Here is a 15,834-nt window from a genome sequence, read left to right as displayed (position 1 = left end):
AGGTCCCAAAAGAACAATCATTTCACATATTATTTAGTTGCATGCTGTTGTTTTGTACTACATTCTCTTTGCCTGTATTAAAAAAACCCCTATTTTCTAGACTGTTTTCCTGGTTTGCTCTGATTGTGCATCAATGCACACTTACCTCAAGGTTTCATACCTGCGCATTATGTCAGTAGTCCCACTAAAAGCAAAGAAATTGACTTTATAAATAAAAGACTCCATACCAAGCTGTAAATTTTCATTCACGGCCACATGCGTATGTTTAAGTGCATATTGTGCAATTTACGGTGGTTTATCAGATAACTTTTATCAGTAAGCACTTTCCTCAATTTCTTTTGTTATAAATGCCAGCAGAGTCATCTCTCGTTATATGGAATAGCAAATGTCAAAAACACATACTTCTCTTCATAAAACTGCCAGCTGTATTGCACAGAAGAGGATTATCTAGGAAATGGTTTGAAATTGTCTATAAGATTTATGCTCTGTAGTGCTCTATCTTAATTTTTTTCTTTCAACAAAGAAAAGGCGGAGAAGGAGCGAGATTGCAGTCAGCAATTAAACTGCATAATATGTAGACCAGTTTAGCAGGGTGATCCAAAAAAAGAGATTTTTTTCTTTCACATTTGAAATTAGTTTATGTGCAAATAACATTATTTTTTATGTCCACATTTTTTGTTAATGGGTTGAAGTATAGATTGAAGAGGAATCTCATTACTCTGTGTCTCTTCATAATCAACTGCTACGGGGTTTTTATGTGTCTTTTAGATGAGCTACTTTTGCCTCACATGAGAAAAATTGATGGTATGCTGAATGACAATAGGAAAAGGCTGCTTTCCAAATTACGCTTGGATCATACTTTCAAGGTATTCTCTTTTAAATTCTAAGATTTTTAAAGTAATGTTATAAGTCAGTCATTGAATGCGTACCATGCAGGCACAACTTAAAACCCAGAAGGCAAATTTGTAACAGAAGTGAATATGGATTTGAAAGAGATGCTATAAATTCAGTGCTTGTGTGTGGCATTTGGAGAACATTTTGTGATGGAGGAGTTTATACTGCAAAGGTAAAGTTTTAGTTTTACTCCCCATGCTTTCTGGTTCATTCTCAAGCTTTTTTTTTTTTTTTTTCTTTTAAGCTTCTCAAGTTTGCCAAAAGAAAATCTGTTTCCTGTCCTTCTAGAGCTTTTGGTTAAGTGATTGTATTGCATAAAAATCTTAATAAACTTTTACATGAAATAGCTATGCTGTGGAGCAGATGTCTGAACTTCTTTGAAGTAGAGAACATGATCAGAGTAGTTTAAAACCAGGATAGAGGGACTTGAGAACAACTCATTTGTGCACTCTTTTATCTATCTTCAGCATGGATGGTTGGGAAAAGTGTGGATAACAAGCCCATATTACAGCAGCTTTGACACAGTAATAAAAACCAGGTCTGGATGTGGACAGGGAAGAGAGCAGCCGTACCATCTCAGTAGAGAGAAGGTAAACAGGAGGATAATCACTGTGGTTCCTACCATTCCCACCCACCCTCCAAGCAGCAATGCAGATTTCAAAAGTGCAGTAAAGCAAATTAGGGGTATTTCAGTCATGTCTGAGAACTAGTTGTCGATGTCTATAATCAGACTGATAATTCCTGTAACAGTTACAAGAACAGTAACGCAGACCCGTCCATAAACACCATCAGACCAAACTTGCTCTTTTGCCTGTCTTTCTCCTGTCCCCTTATGTCCACAGTACAGAGACACTTGGAGAATTAGTTGTCTCTCTGTACTGCTCTGTGCTTCTTCTTGAGAGCTAGGTGAGGAGGGAGGTAATAGCAGACTTGACAGTTCTGCTTTTTCATCATGAAATCTTTAAAAGATCTTTTTTTTTTTTTTTCCACAGCTCATTCCTGGTGAGTCTTGTGGGACGCTAAGTGACCTTGTTTCAGGGATGAGAACATCATTGACTAGTGAAACAGCTTTAATTCACGCGATTCTTGAACTTTTTATTGTTCGTTATGCTGTTTTCCCAACAGCTGTACAATTTGTACCTGTTTGAACAGAATTTCTTGTGGCTTCCTCCTTACAGTAGGAAGGCATGGGGAGGGCTGTGTATTTTGAAACCATGCACAGACCCTCAGAGAGGTAGCATGTATTAACCCTCCTTTTGTGGCAAGAGTTTTGCGTTAATAGTTACTTCTATAGCTGCTTCTTTTAGCCTGACTATGCAGAGAAGATAGGCCACATTAAGTTAGGATAAGAATTTGTAGAATTCCGGTTACATTCACAGTACACACAAAGTGAGAGGTGGCTTATTTTGGGTTTTTCCCGAGTTTAAGGGAAAAAAGCTAATATATTCTTCTGTAATACTAATTACAGCTGCTTACTCATTTGGAGTTCATAACTAATATAATAGGTTTGCTGTATGTTCACTTAGAAGCAGATTATGTATCATATCTCTAAAGTTAGTTTAAGCTTGTATTTCATCATATGATCTGCAAGAAGTTAACGGAGTTACGGATGTAAGGCTTGTGATGTAAACTGCAAGATAAAAAGCCTTTTATGTTTGCCTTCTGATATGATGGTACCAACTTGTGCCATCCTTGGGTCAATATTTTGGACAAAAATGAAACACCTGTTTGTCATCATAAGTGTTTGTGTTGGTTAGGAAAATGTGTTTGATACTCTTTAAGATTCAGGTTAATCTGATGATTAATACAAGAAAGTCTGCTTCTGTTCCAGCTCTGATCAAATGACTAGTTCAGATATTAGAGTTGAATGAAGCACTGAAGCAAGCAGTAAGTGAAAAATACTGTTACTGTTCATGAGTATCATTCAGTTTGAGTATTTTTACTATTCTGCATTGAAAAGCCTGGATGAATTTTAACATTTTTCCACCCGCCGGATACAATTATTACTACAGTATTAATATTACAGTATTACAAACCAAATCAGACACTGAAGTTAGCGGTCAGTGTTTGGTAGTTTTGCCTGTAACATTCTTTATAGTTCTAACAGTTTATTGCGTCCTTTGGGTTATAGTTTTTTATAAACAAAATTAGAAAATACTACTGTTGCTTTAGCTGAAGCTCGGTAAATGAAGCATCTTAGCGGAATTGTGTAAATTTAATTTAGAAATAATTATCACCATTTTATGTCTTGTGCTCTCAAAGATGCAGAGATCACTAGTATTTTTTCCATCATTCTAATTCAAATTTGTCTGTTTTAAGTCAGTGGTCTGGCCATGTAAACTGTTCTGGTCAATAGGAATTCTCCAGAGGAAGGCAATAGGAATTCTCCAGAGGAAGGCAATAGGAATTCTCCAGAGGAAGGCAATAGGAATTCTCCAGAGGAAGGCAGAAGTGGCCAAAGTCCCTTGACACTCAAAAAGTCAGCCTTCAGGAAGGCTATTACAGTGGATAGAAAAAATAAATAATTTAAACCTGTTGTTGTTCCAGTTTGAAAGCATTGCAATGAATATTGTATATGAACAGGTTAGCTAGTCGAGGTTACTATGCAACTATCTCTGTGCAGTAGATTTTATAGCTTTTTACTAAGACAGGTTTTTTTATAAAGCGAAAAACGGCTGAGGTGTATGAAGTGCTAAGAAAATATAGGCAGGGGAGGTTGTTGAATTCTAGTACTGCTTGTTAAAAGAAAATACAAAAATTTAGTCAACTACATATTTTAACCCAATAGCCCAAATTAGGTCCTTAAGCTGCAGCATTGGTACATTTTTCTGTATGCCTGATTTTTTCCCTCATACTGGCGTATAATACAAAGATATATATGTTCATTTAACTTGAAATACTTTTTTCAGGACCAGGTTATATAGCATAACAGAACTATTTCAGAGCAGCTGCAAACATAATGCTGTTTGTACGGTGAAGTTGTATTCAAAATTACTCATGCAAATAATGTAGAACTGAAGCTGGTAGAAATCCCGTGAGTTCACTCCCATGAGTGAATATGTCTTAAAAACTTGTGCTTTTTTGAACCAGCGATCTATTTCACTGTGCATAAGCTTTTCTACCTTACAGATATGATAAGATGCAATTAATTTGTATTTTACAAAAGCTGGGGCAAAACCTGTGAAGATACTTAGGCATCCAATCCCTCCTGCAATTGGCAGACTTCCCATGCCTGACTAGGCAATTAAGTACTTAGGCATCTCCAAGTAACTTGGCCTTAGAGATTCTTGAGTAGAAATGGAATGGAAGGAATTTTAAAAGGTAAAAATTGCCTAGTAGAGCCTTTTTTTGCTCTTTGTAAAGAAAGAATCACAGATGATAATCTGAGATGCAATAAAAGGATCTTCTCTTCTTGAAAAATTATAGTAGTCAAGAACAGGTGGTCATGCTTTTCAAACTGTATATGCTTGCTTGATCTGATTAAGACCTTTTATCAGGTCTTTGTGGAAGAATAAATTGTTTTATAATAGGCCACAATCCAACTTTTCAAAGAAAAATGGCCAATTTATCAGCAGTCTGGGTGGCTGGCCATTCTTGAGTTTTTCATAATCCTTTTTCTTTATATGCTCTGTTTAAAGAATGCTTTGGAAAACTTTCCTGAACTAACAGTGGTCACTCGGGATTCTAAGACAAAAAGTGGAGGAACATCTGTGTCCAAGATCAAAATGAATGGTAAAGCTTACAACAAGAAAACACTGAGGGCTTCTAAATCAACCACTAAATTAGCACAGGTGGGTGTTCAGAGGGTTTATTGCTGCCACCATCTGACTTCTAATATGATAACCACATTTATATAAAATACTGCTTCATGTATTAGATTTTTTGCTAGACTTATCAAAATGCAAAATCTTTGCTGAGTGAGTTGCTTTTTCTGTAACAAGGGAATGTTAAAAAACAACATTTAAAGCAGTATATTAAACCATTGTTTTAACTCATCTGTGAAACATCGTTATATTCCAGTAGGGAGACAAAATACAATAAATAATTTCATAATTATTCCCCTATTTAAGTTCTATGTTTAGACCCAAATGCTCTTATCCTGTGTATTTATACAGGAAGCCTTCTGTAGCAACTACTCAAGATTGCAGGAAGATGAAGTAGTAGTGTGCTGCTTCCCTTATGCAGGCAGCAGTCGGTAGGTGTAGTTGGATGGGAAGGAAGAGGTGAGCTCTGCTGTTGCTGTGCTTCTCACCTGCTGTAGCGCGCCGAACAGCAGAGCCCTGCTAGAGCCCATTCTGCTTCTGTCACCACAGACACTGTTTCTGCATAGCAGTCAGCCTCCTGGACTGTTGCTGAAGCAGGAACATTTTGCCTTCAACATTGCGGTTGTGGTAAAATCACTGTGTAGCTTGTAATGATAACAGTTCCTTAAACTTGCTGCAAAATCTCTAAAGTAAATGATACAATGTCTTCTAGATCAAAAATGAAAAAATAGTACTGTAAAAACTGAGACTAGATAATGCTTTTTAAAAATTTAGTTCTTTATTGTTCCTTTCCTCATTTCCAATGACAGAATGAAGGTGTGTATCTTAAAAAAAAAAAAAAAAATTAAAAAAGTAACGTGGTAAAGCTTGAGATGTACACATTGTTTATTTCCATAGTATTCCTAGGGAACACTATAAGTAGATTTTGCTAGGTACTGGCTCACATAGGCTTACCTCTCAGCAGTAGATAGTGGCTAGACAAATGACCTGTAAATAGAGGCCACATTCGTATTTCTTGCCAAAGTAATGTAAGTGTTAGGTAAGTATAGATCAGCTCTTCCGAAGCACGAACTACATGCTTTTTTGCAATGATACACATCAGTCTGGTAGAAAAATAGTTAAGCTTTGGTAATTCTTGCAGTAGTTCTTGAAAAGGGGGTCTCTTGCCCATTTTAGACTTGAGTGCATTCAGGAGGATTGAAAGCATTCTTAAACCTAGTTTTGACAAAATAACTTTGTAGGAAAAGTGGAGATAGGAGATAATTGTGATGTAATATAAATTACAGTACCAAAATATGCCAAAGCAATTATTTGAATGAAGTACTCCATTTCTGAATTGTTGAAAACAGATTTGTTTACAGAAGAAAATGTCTATCATCTCTCTGTCTTGGAAAATAACATGAATTTACCTAAAACAACTGTTCTTTTTGCAGGAGTTTACGGTAGATCCAGAAAAAATACAGTTGTATTCTTTGTATCACTCACTCCATCATTACAAATATCACATATATCTAACATGTAAAGAAGAGGTAAGTATTGTTCTCTTTGAGATACTTTTACATTCATTGAGGGAATTTGAGGGAATTGAGTCCAACTAGAGGGACTGTTCTCTTCTTCTTGGTAAATGAGTATGGATTGTGGCTTCCTATTTTAATTAACCCATTATGGCAAAGAAGAGGGCATGCTGAGCACATATGTTGCCCCTAATGGGCACTGATGCCCAGAACATTTAGAGATGAGGCTTACAAGATTTGTGTGAAATCAGTTTCCCTCAGGATAGGTAAGCATTCTTCACTGTTATCCAAAATAAATGAAGCAAATTTTATCAGTGTGTGTAACTCCTCAGATCTAGAAGCTACTTTTTGTCTTAGAATGCCCACTCCTTTATTTTTTTTTCTGTAAATCCTTGGTGGAAATATTCCAGGTAGCAGAAATATGAGAATTGAGCTCTGGCTCAGTTGTCAAGAAATGCATTTTTGGGGGCATTTTCCTTTGTTTTTAAAGCTTAAAGGTTTTCTTCCAAAAAAGTTTTGTATGTAACTGCAGAATATTATAAAAACGAAAATTGTGAAATGCTGTCAGCCTAACATGTATATGTGTATGCATCTCTCTCTCTCTCCCCCCCCCCCTTCTCTTTTTTTTAAATAGATTTCTTCTGTTCAGAAGAAGAGTGCAGATCTAGGACAGGAAGAGATTGTGCAGTTGTGCATGAAAAATATAAAATGGGTGGAGGATCTTTTTGAAAAGTTTGGTGAACTTTTGAATCGTGTCCAGCAGAAATGCTCATAACAAAAATGTATCCCAAATCTCACATTTTCTACAGCACTAACCTGATGGAACAGAAAGCTCAGAGAGAGGCTCTGATTTCTTTTACAATGCCAGACTGCGTTCTTGTTCGTAGCCATTTTTATTTCTCTTTATGGAACTTTGTGCCTTGGCTCTTGCTAAGGAAAAGTGATGCTGCCAAGGAAATCAGTCCTTTGGAGATGGAACTAAATGTAAACCTAACCACGTTTTTAACCTGAAGAATTATTTTCTATTTTGTAAACTATTGGATAACTTAGTTTTATTTTCAGAAACATTTTTGACAAGTGATAAACCATGCACTACATATACTTTTTTCTTTATTGCTAAAAAGATAACAACACTTAAAATACTACAGATTTTTCATCCCTGACTAAGCAACAGAAAAGTCAGCATTGGGGTGAACTAATTTTTACATGTCTGGCCACCAAATTTAGAGTTTTCTACATTTTGTGAACAGAGCCGGAGTGACACCAGTTTCTGCATAAGTATATTGCCATCATAAAATCCAGAAATGTCATTATGCTTTATGGACTCCTTTTACTATTGTCATGTTCAGGAGACTGAACATGGAGTTGGTGCAATCCTATGACTGCTTTTTGTGTCAAATTATATTGTAATGAAAGACAATGACCTTAACTATTTTCCCTGTTTTGAAGAAAAAAAAAATATTTTCCTTTATACTGTGTTTTTTTTTCTTTTGGAAAAAAAATTTCAATTGTACATTTTATCTCACTAATAGTTGTATTTTTCACAGAGAAAATATTGTGGTTAAAATTGTTTCATGTATCTTTGTAATACACTTTCCATTGTTTTCAGTAAATCCTATTCATTTATATGTTGATTTCATATTGTAAACTATATATCTCGAGGTAACCCTTTTGTTTATACAGGTTTGCTTCAGTGTTAACCAGAATAATGCATACTAGACTAGTTTTGCTTTAAGTGTAGTTGTGTTAGACACTGCAGTTATATTCTGATACGTGAAAATAAATTTTTTACTAAACTAGCACTTGATTAACTGAGAGTTTAAATGAAGAGCTACTACACTATCTTCGTCAACAAAGATTGATGATTGAATAGACTATATGCAGTGTTAAACACAGCTTACATAATTGTTTGTAGAACTGGCAGTTGCAGAGCTGTTCTCTTTTTGGTGCCTTTCAAGTCTTCAGACATCTTTGTAGCTTTTTTTTCCCCTCCAGTTTGTTAACAGTTGGTAGTGCCACTAGTCACACTCAGACAATGAATGTAATGGGCTCTAATCAGGAAAACGTTTTCTTTAAATTTGCCAACAGAATGCCTTACTGAGTCATTCAGAATGGATATGTACTCTACTGGCGTCCTAAAAAAATAGTCATGTTGGTCTTTTTTCAGATAATGTAGAAAAAAAATTCATTCCCTTATCCTTTCACTGCCACTTAGTGCCTTAATTTCAGCCAAGAAAGCAGGGTTCAGTATTCATTGGCCAAATGAAATAATGTTCATTGCCATGTGACCTTTTTTCCCGTTACCTGTTTTGATCCTATTTAGTTGTTAAATATTCATTAGACCTTAGAACTATAAAGAGTTTAATGAATAGAAGTGAAAATGAAATGATTTGATCTTGAGTAATCAAATAGAGGTTTGAATATTAAAGTATGTACAGAATTTTAGCTGATTAGTTTTAGAACCTTGTAGGATGTTTACCATATTTCCAAAGCTTTTCATCTTTTAAAAGCAATAATTCTCCTTTACAATTTGTATGCAGACTACAGTGAACAGAGATGGGTATGTGCCCTTGCCTTTTTTAAAGCCTCTTTGTGGTGGTTTTGCTTTAAAAAGGGAGGTCACTATCATGTTAATAGATGCATTGTGCTACTGCTATGTCTAGTATAATCAAGGAGAGCGAGATGGGTTTGGGTTTAGGAAGAATGTGCAGATTGTTGGAGCAATCATGAAGCTAATTCATTTTCACGGTGAAATGAAGAGTAGCCACAGGGTTGAAGAGTTGCTGTTGTTTCAGTTGTACTGTGTTGAATCTGGTAGGAGCTAGAGTTTATATGGTGAAATGAAACAGCAAAGTTACCAACATTGGCAGCAATCAGCTAAAATTATTTTAATGTAAATATGCACACTGGAGATATAGTAGAAATGTGCCTGGTATACTCTTTAATCAATAGTGGGGGTTCCCCAATTTACTTAGTGTATTCCCTTATTGGTGGGGGTGGTTGGCAGTGTGTGTAGATTCATGAGAGGTATTTACTTGCCCAGGCAGAGTTCTGTTGTCACATTAGTGATATGCACAGCACAGTTTGGGAATTCCTAATCTGTAGTTTTAAAAATGATTAGGATGCAGACGGAGGGAACAATCAAGTTGGCTCCTTGATGGTATAGTAAAGAACTCATCAAACTTTGTGTCTCATACGTCCGTTCCTAATATGACTACAAAGCAACTAATTGAGAGGGGTCTCTGTGCTTTCTAAATGATTTCTATACTGCTACTGTATACTTAACTGTAGATTTTTGAATCTAGAAGTAGCTTTAGGAAGGTATTTGCTTTAATCCAAGTCCTTAGAAGCTGAAAAAAGAAATGAGAGGCTTTTGGAATAGCTTGTCCCTATTTAAAAAGAAGGTAATTTTAGCAACAACCATTTAAAAAAACCCAAGCAAACAAAAAAAGCGGCCAGGATGCTCTGCACTGCCATAGAAGGTGACCTGGCGTATTTTTGGCTGTTTTATTCCCAAGGCCAGTTAAACAAGCACTGTGCCTGTAGAAGACAGGAAAAACCTGTCTTGAATAAAAGTAACTACCCCAGGCTATTAAAGGTTAATATAATGGAGCTTCCATCTTTGTCTTCAGCTGCAAAAATGGTGGCTGGATTATTAATTTACCAAATTAGAAAAAGTCAAAACATGGAACTCTCAAGTGTGTTGGAGGATCATAAATTAAAATAAAGCTTTCTTAGTGGGATTGCAGAGGCGCTTTATACTGAAGCAAACTTAGAAAAAAGTCAATGTACAAATTACTTTTTTGCACAAATACTTTGCTTTGTTTTATTGCATTTTAGATAATTCTGCATCCACACCTCAATTCCCCCCCTGCCCCTTTTTTTTTTTTTTTCTCCCCTCCTTGAATTAACAGTGAGGTCTTCATCCCTTAACATCTGACAGTGGAAACTGAGCATTCATTTGACTTCAAGAGAAGATGCACTAGGAAGGAACAAAACCCTCCTTAGACTATGAATTAGCAAAACAGAAATTAAAGTAATTGCATGATGAATTATTTGCTTTTTAATTCCACTATTTTGTCCTTTAGTATGGCATCCCATTTGCATTGGGTTTGTTTTTATTGAAATACAGTATTTCTCTTAAAGGCAGGTTTTCTTTGAGATGCTACTTCCAAAGTTTTGCTAGCAAAAAATCGGAGACAAAATTGGATTGAGAAACTGTTTCTGAAAATGGCTAAGAACTTTAGGGTCTTTGAAGTTCTATGGCATGTATTGTATTCATATATTGTCGAAATGAAATACTACTTTTTAAAAAGTCAGATCTTACAGGCTGTCTTCCAAGTAAATGATTTCCATAGGGAAATATATTTTAAATATTATTTAAATATTTACTATTTAAAACAATTTTAAAACAGAAAAGCTAATACTATGGTCACAAAATGTCAGTGTGTCATCAACCATTTCTTATTTCGTTGCCAACACTTGACATTTGGTCTCTCTTACCCTGTTACTTACCTGTGCATTACACAATGCACATTCTGCCATATCTTATTGTTTAAGCTAATATTAACATGTCATTGGTAACAAATGCATGTTTTTCTGCATATCTCCTCTACATATGGCAAAAATGAAGCTAGGGCTAATTAAGAGACACTTTATGCGTTCTTAGTCCAGATTTTCAGGTGGTCCGTAATACAATGTATGGAAATGTGAAAAAGGACAGTTTTGTACAATTCATGATGTTATTAACTAAACCCATTAAAGTGAAAACACTTTTTAAACAAAAACCTTATAACGCTTAGTCATTTATTATTAAAATATTAAGTCTTGAAAAGTTAGATTGTTGGAAAAAAATTGGCAATTTAGACTACATTTTCTGATCTCAATATGATGAAATACAGTTCTAGGGTTTTGAGTTTGTGGTTTGTTTTTTTTTTTTTCCCTCATTATATTGCATAAATTGAGCACATCTGGTTGGTCTGTGTTTTTTACATGTATGGGTTCTAAATAATATTCTGAATTACTTTTCACAATATATCTGCCAGGTCTTAAACTGACGTGGTAAGTGAGGAGCCAGACAATTGGGGTAAGAGAAGGACTACTGCTGTGATTCAGGTGGTTTTTAGCTATACTATTTTCTTTTGTTCTCTTTTTTGCTGAACTAGAATATCATCACTGTGTATCTATGGGAAGAAATGGTGCTCTAGAGGGTTATCATCTTTTTGTTGTTGGTGGTGGTGTTTTTTTCCCCAATTACAAAGAATTACTCTGGATGTTCTTATGAATATTTTTCCCACACACAGAGGGATGAAGTCCCATGATGTGGATATTGGCCGTAAGATAAATGGTAGGCCTTCTCTGAGCCACTTGCTTGCAGAAAAAGGTGATTCTGAAGGGCTGGAATATTGTTTTTTTGATGGTCCTGTGTATAAGAGCTGCTTCCCAAACCAAGATGAGTATAAAATGAGATATTTGCCCATAGAGTTGACAGTTATTTTCTCCAAAAAACACTTTGGAAAGCAGGTAGGCACGGAGAACATCCCATTACAAGGTGGAGGCTGAAGCTTTTGATACTGTGTTCCAGATGTATGTTACACTTTATTAAGGGGTTTTTTTTAAAAAAAAAAAAAGGCAAGAAGCTGAACATATGCAGCTTTTAAAAAGAGAAGAGCACCTCCTACTATCAGCAATTTATTGGTAAGTATCTTAGGCAATCAAAATAACTTGTTCTGTGTTAGGTATTTGCCTCTCGTATAGAAAACCTAACAAATCTTTGTTTTATTTCCAGAAACTAAAGAACAGAAAACTGTCTTAAAATTATTTTAATTTGATCTCTTATAAGAACACAGCAATAAATACAGAGAACAAGCTATTTATAAAGGAGAAAAATAAAAGGTGAGTCAGGGAAAACAGCAAACAAACTTTAGCAGGGCTGTACTCTATCTCATTTATCCTGGGTATGTCTTAGGTTTCTGCTTTTAAAAGTTCCACTGGGCTATTTTTTGTGTGTGTGTGTTTAGTTTTGGTTGGTTTTTGTTGGGTTTTTTTTAGCTACCTGATGCAGAAAGGGTAGGGAGAAGTAGCAATAACAGCAGTGCCCATGAGCAGGACTGAAGGAGCAGTTACGACCCTTTGTTTTAGGAAAAACAGAATAAGATGGGAGGGCTGATACGCATGTGACAGTTCATACAGGAGGACTCTAAGGGAGAAGAGGGGTGGGAAGTTGGAAGAAACGTGTGGGTCAGATGTGGGAGGACGTTGGAAAGGAAGAAGAATTTGGAAAGAGTGAGGCCAGGGGAGCTTTCAGAGTGGAGGTAATTGAGGAGCAGAGGGTGCAGGAGTCAGGAGTGGTCCAAGTTAGGAAATAGCTTCAATTAGGCATGCTGCAATGTATACACTGGCTGAAAAGCAAATGACAAGCCAACAACGTAATCTGGTGGCAGGTGGACATTCCTAGCAGAGGGTCCCACCAGAAGGCTGTTAGCATTTTGCCACACACAATGACTTTATAAGATTAATTCAGTCTAGTCCTAATTCTGCCTTTTGTTTGCTATAAAAAAAGGGTTTTCTTCAGTTTTGAAAAGCATGGATGCCAGTATATCTCTGCATAGAAGCAGTGTTTTTTCATTGTCTCCTACTATAATCCATTTTAGAGTGTGTGTATTAATGGACCGTGGTTCCTACTTGGGTTGTCCTGTATTGTCAATGTTCAAACAAGTTATAAGGAGAGCAAAAACCCTTTTAAGAAGTATTTGTACTGCAATCATCTGAGACAAGAATTTTTGTTTTATTTTTACAAATGCAGGTATATCATCAAAAGTTCAGCACTTGCCTTTCTTCAGATGTTCATGTGAAGGGTTAAAAAAAACCCCTTATGTTTGGGCTGTGTCACAGCATGAATGGATTTCTCTCTGTGTGTAGAGTGTTTAAATTATGATCATTCCAAATAACATGCTACAGCCGTGTGCAAATTGGGACTTTGATGTAGCTGAGGGATTTTATTTGGAAATAAGTTGCTAATATTTTAATCAATCCACTCAGGTCTTCTACCTTGATGTAGATGAATGTGTGCATGGTAAGCATACACTGAAAGCTATTAGAAGAGGAGCATTCAAGTAAGTGCACATTAGTGAGAATAGGAGTAATATGAAAATGTGTGAGTAATGATGCTAGCAGTAAACTAACCTAAAATTTCCATCCAGCATACAGTTAATAGATTAACACTAAAATACTGTAACTGAGTCCTAATGGAACATGCTGAGCAGTTAAGTATTAATCATATAGTTTGTGTAACAGCTTCAAAATTGGAGTATTTATCTTCTTTTAGACACACTGGGATGTTTACAGACGGGAGAATTTTAATTGTGTATCTGATCCTGTGCATATATGATAAAGGTTATAGATGGTAGCGGCCACTCTTGGCTCCAGTTACTATGCTTAGCCTTAAAAATTCAATTTCAAATGCTGTGGTTATTTTTTCGTAGGTGTTTTTGGTTCAAACTATGGTTAAGTCTCTCTTTATTCTACATGTGTTACTTAAGATCTTAAACTATATCATTGGGAGTACATGCTATAGCCATCTCAGACTTCTAGAGCTTGTAGATGGCAAGACCTTTTAAGTAACAATATGTTGTTTGGCATCATTCTCTCCTTTCTAACTGGTGGCTGCTATAGTGTGATTTGTCTGTGCATTATTTATGTATCACATATTTTTGCTGCGACAACAGAAGGTAAATGGTATGATAACTGAATAAAAGCTGAAGCATCAATGTTTTAGCATCTGGTTAGATCAAATTGGTAACTCGTTCAAAGCTCCGGGAAAAAAGGATTTAGATCTGTTCTCTAAGTAAAGCAGCTTTGGTGGTTTCTGAAACCTCCCAGATTTTTGTTGTTGGTCAGCATATGGAAATTACTATCCCTACAGCTTTTGTAACAGAAAAGAGTAAGTGAATGCTTTTTATTTGCTTCCGTGCAAGGTCCAGCAACTTTGTTTAAACAGCCAGAGAGGTAGTTTGACCACAGTCAATGGACTTTGCACTAAAGCAGTTGAAGAGAAACCTCGCGTGTTCTGTGAGAATCCACGTGTCGCAATTCTGGAACCAGCTGGTTTAAGAAAAAAAAAATAAAAAAGGTAATAAGAAGTGCGTGGCTGGGGATTGTTACTTTCTTTTTTATGTGAACTCTGCAAGTTCTGTTTGAATTTTGGTGGGGCAGCAAAGCTCTCTGCAGGATCCTTCCAGGGCCATTTTCCCATCCTAAACTGTGGGCCTGGCAAAACATGGCATAATTGAGTTTGGTGGCCTCAGCACATTGTACAGTAATATAAGAGGTGAATTATAGATATCTGCTTGTAGCATACATAAACAATAAGCCTGATCCCCTGCTCTAGAATATGAGCCTTGCATTCAGTGTAAATATAATTGGTATAATTGAGTTTGGTGGCCTCAGCACATTGTACAGTAATATAAGAGGTGAATTATAGATATCTGCTTGTAGCATACATAAACAATAAGCCTGATCCCCTGCTCTAGAATACGAGCCGTGCGTTCAGTGTAAATATAATTGGTATGTAGCTGTTTTCTGAAGAAGTCAAAACAAATGGTCAAAATCAGGAATTCAGTTATGCTTGGCAAATCCATTTAGAGTTCTCACTTTTTCCCCCCTTTATGTACCAGCTCCTTCTGTCCCATCAAGCTGGTGCCACTAGTGGCTGCTTACTTTGGGAGCAGGGACATGAAACTAACTTGGCCATGGTAGATCAGTGTAACTACCTACCTCACCATACTTCAGCTGGAAATCACTGCTCATTCAGCTGGACCTCCACAGGCTTTCCACAATTGTATAAACTGGTGAGAGCTGCTCTTCTAATGCTTTGTGAACTTACCTAAAGCCACTCTCAGTAATAACATCAGTTAGCGTATTTGGTTTTCTGTTGCAATATACAGGAGTTCACATTCAGTCAATTACTGCAGCTCACCTGAGAAATGGTGGGCAGATGGTTAACTTTCAATTATTTGTGTCTGATTGTACTTGCTTGTTCTGGCTGAACAGGTTTCTGGTGTGTAGATGACAGTGATTCTTCATCCAAACAGTGTTGCTAGGACCATGCCATGCTGTGCACATTTAGGCATGCTGTAATCAATCTCTGGTTATAATATATAATCATTCTTGAATGTCTCGGAAAACTTCGGCAAGAGGAAAATTTGAAAAATCCATTTAAGACAAAATTCCTTAGTATTTACTAAGACTGAGAAGCAGAGGCTTGTTCCCTGTGTTTTTGGTGACATTGCTAATAGTCTATGCCCCCTATATACTTCCTTACAGTAAGCCGTCTCAAGTAATTCTGGCTCTGACTCGCTCCCTTTCCAGCCCCTGTGCGTGGAGTCTTACTCAGAGTGCAGCATGTTCCACCGGAGGTCAGTGTGCACCAGCGCAGGCTCGGCGTGTTGCCTCCCTGCCCTTCATTTGCCATTGCCCTGCTTGACTTGGTCCCGCAGTCACATTGGTATTCCAGCCCAGGAATGGAAGGATTGCACTCCTGAACAATGCACCCTTTGTCGATTCAAACAGTCAGTCATCCAGAAGCTTCTGTCCTGGGAACTTGTTTATTGTTCCAGTCTCTTCAGAAATGCAAGGGTGGAATCCTTACAGATTTCACTTCA

The 15,834-nt window shown here is 36.6% G+C and overlaps 1 protein-coding gene across 6 annotated transcripts in view; it reads left to right on the top strand.

Annotated features, from left to right (window-relative positions):
- Window positions 1-7,971, top strand: part of QSER1 (glutamine and serine rich 1) — a 45,072-nt gene extending 37,101 nt beyond the window's left edge. For 4 of the 6 annotated variants that reach the window (XM_052811391.1, XM_052811388.1, XM_052811392.1 and 1 more), the window contains 5 exons: window positions 769-866; window positions 1,362-1,484; window positions 4,533-4,685; window positions 6,092-6,187; window positions 6,807-7,971. In XM_052811391.1, coding sequence (XP_052667351.1) covers window positions 769-866; window positions 1,362-1,484; window positions 4,533-4,685; window positions 6,092-6,187; window positions 6,807-6,947 — 611 coding nt within the window. In that variant the 3' untranslated portion in view covers window positions 6,948-7,971. Of the gene's footprint in view, window positions 1-768; window positions 867-1,138; window positions 1,289-1,361; window positions 1,485-4,532; window positions 4,686-6,091; window positions 6,188-6,806 lie in introns of those variants that run through there. The other 2 variants (XM_052811389.1, XM_052811394.1) reach the window with 2 other exon arrangements.
- Window positions 7,972-15,834: the final 7,863 nt, after the last annotated feature.

This window comes from Harpia harpyja, chromosome 16, assembly GCF_026419915.1.
Source record: "Harpia harpyja isolate bHarHar1 chromosome 16, bHarHar1 primary haplotype, whole genome shotgun sequence".
Taxonomy (NCBI): Eukaryota; Metazoa; Chordata; class Aves; order Accipitriformes; family Accipitridae; genus Harpia; species Harpia harpyja.
Note: the sequence above shows the minus strand (reverse complement) of the source record. Positions and strands in the feature narration are given on the sequence as shown.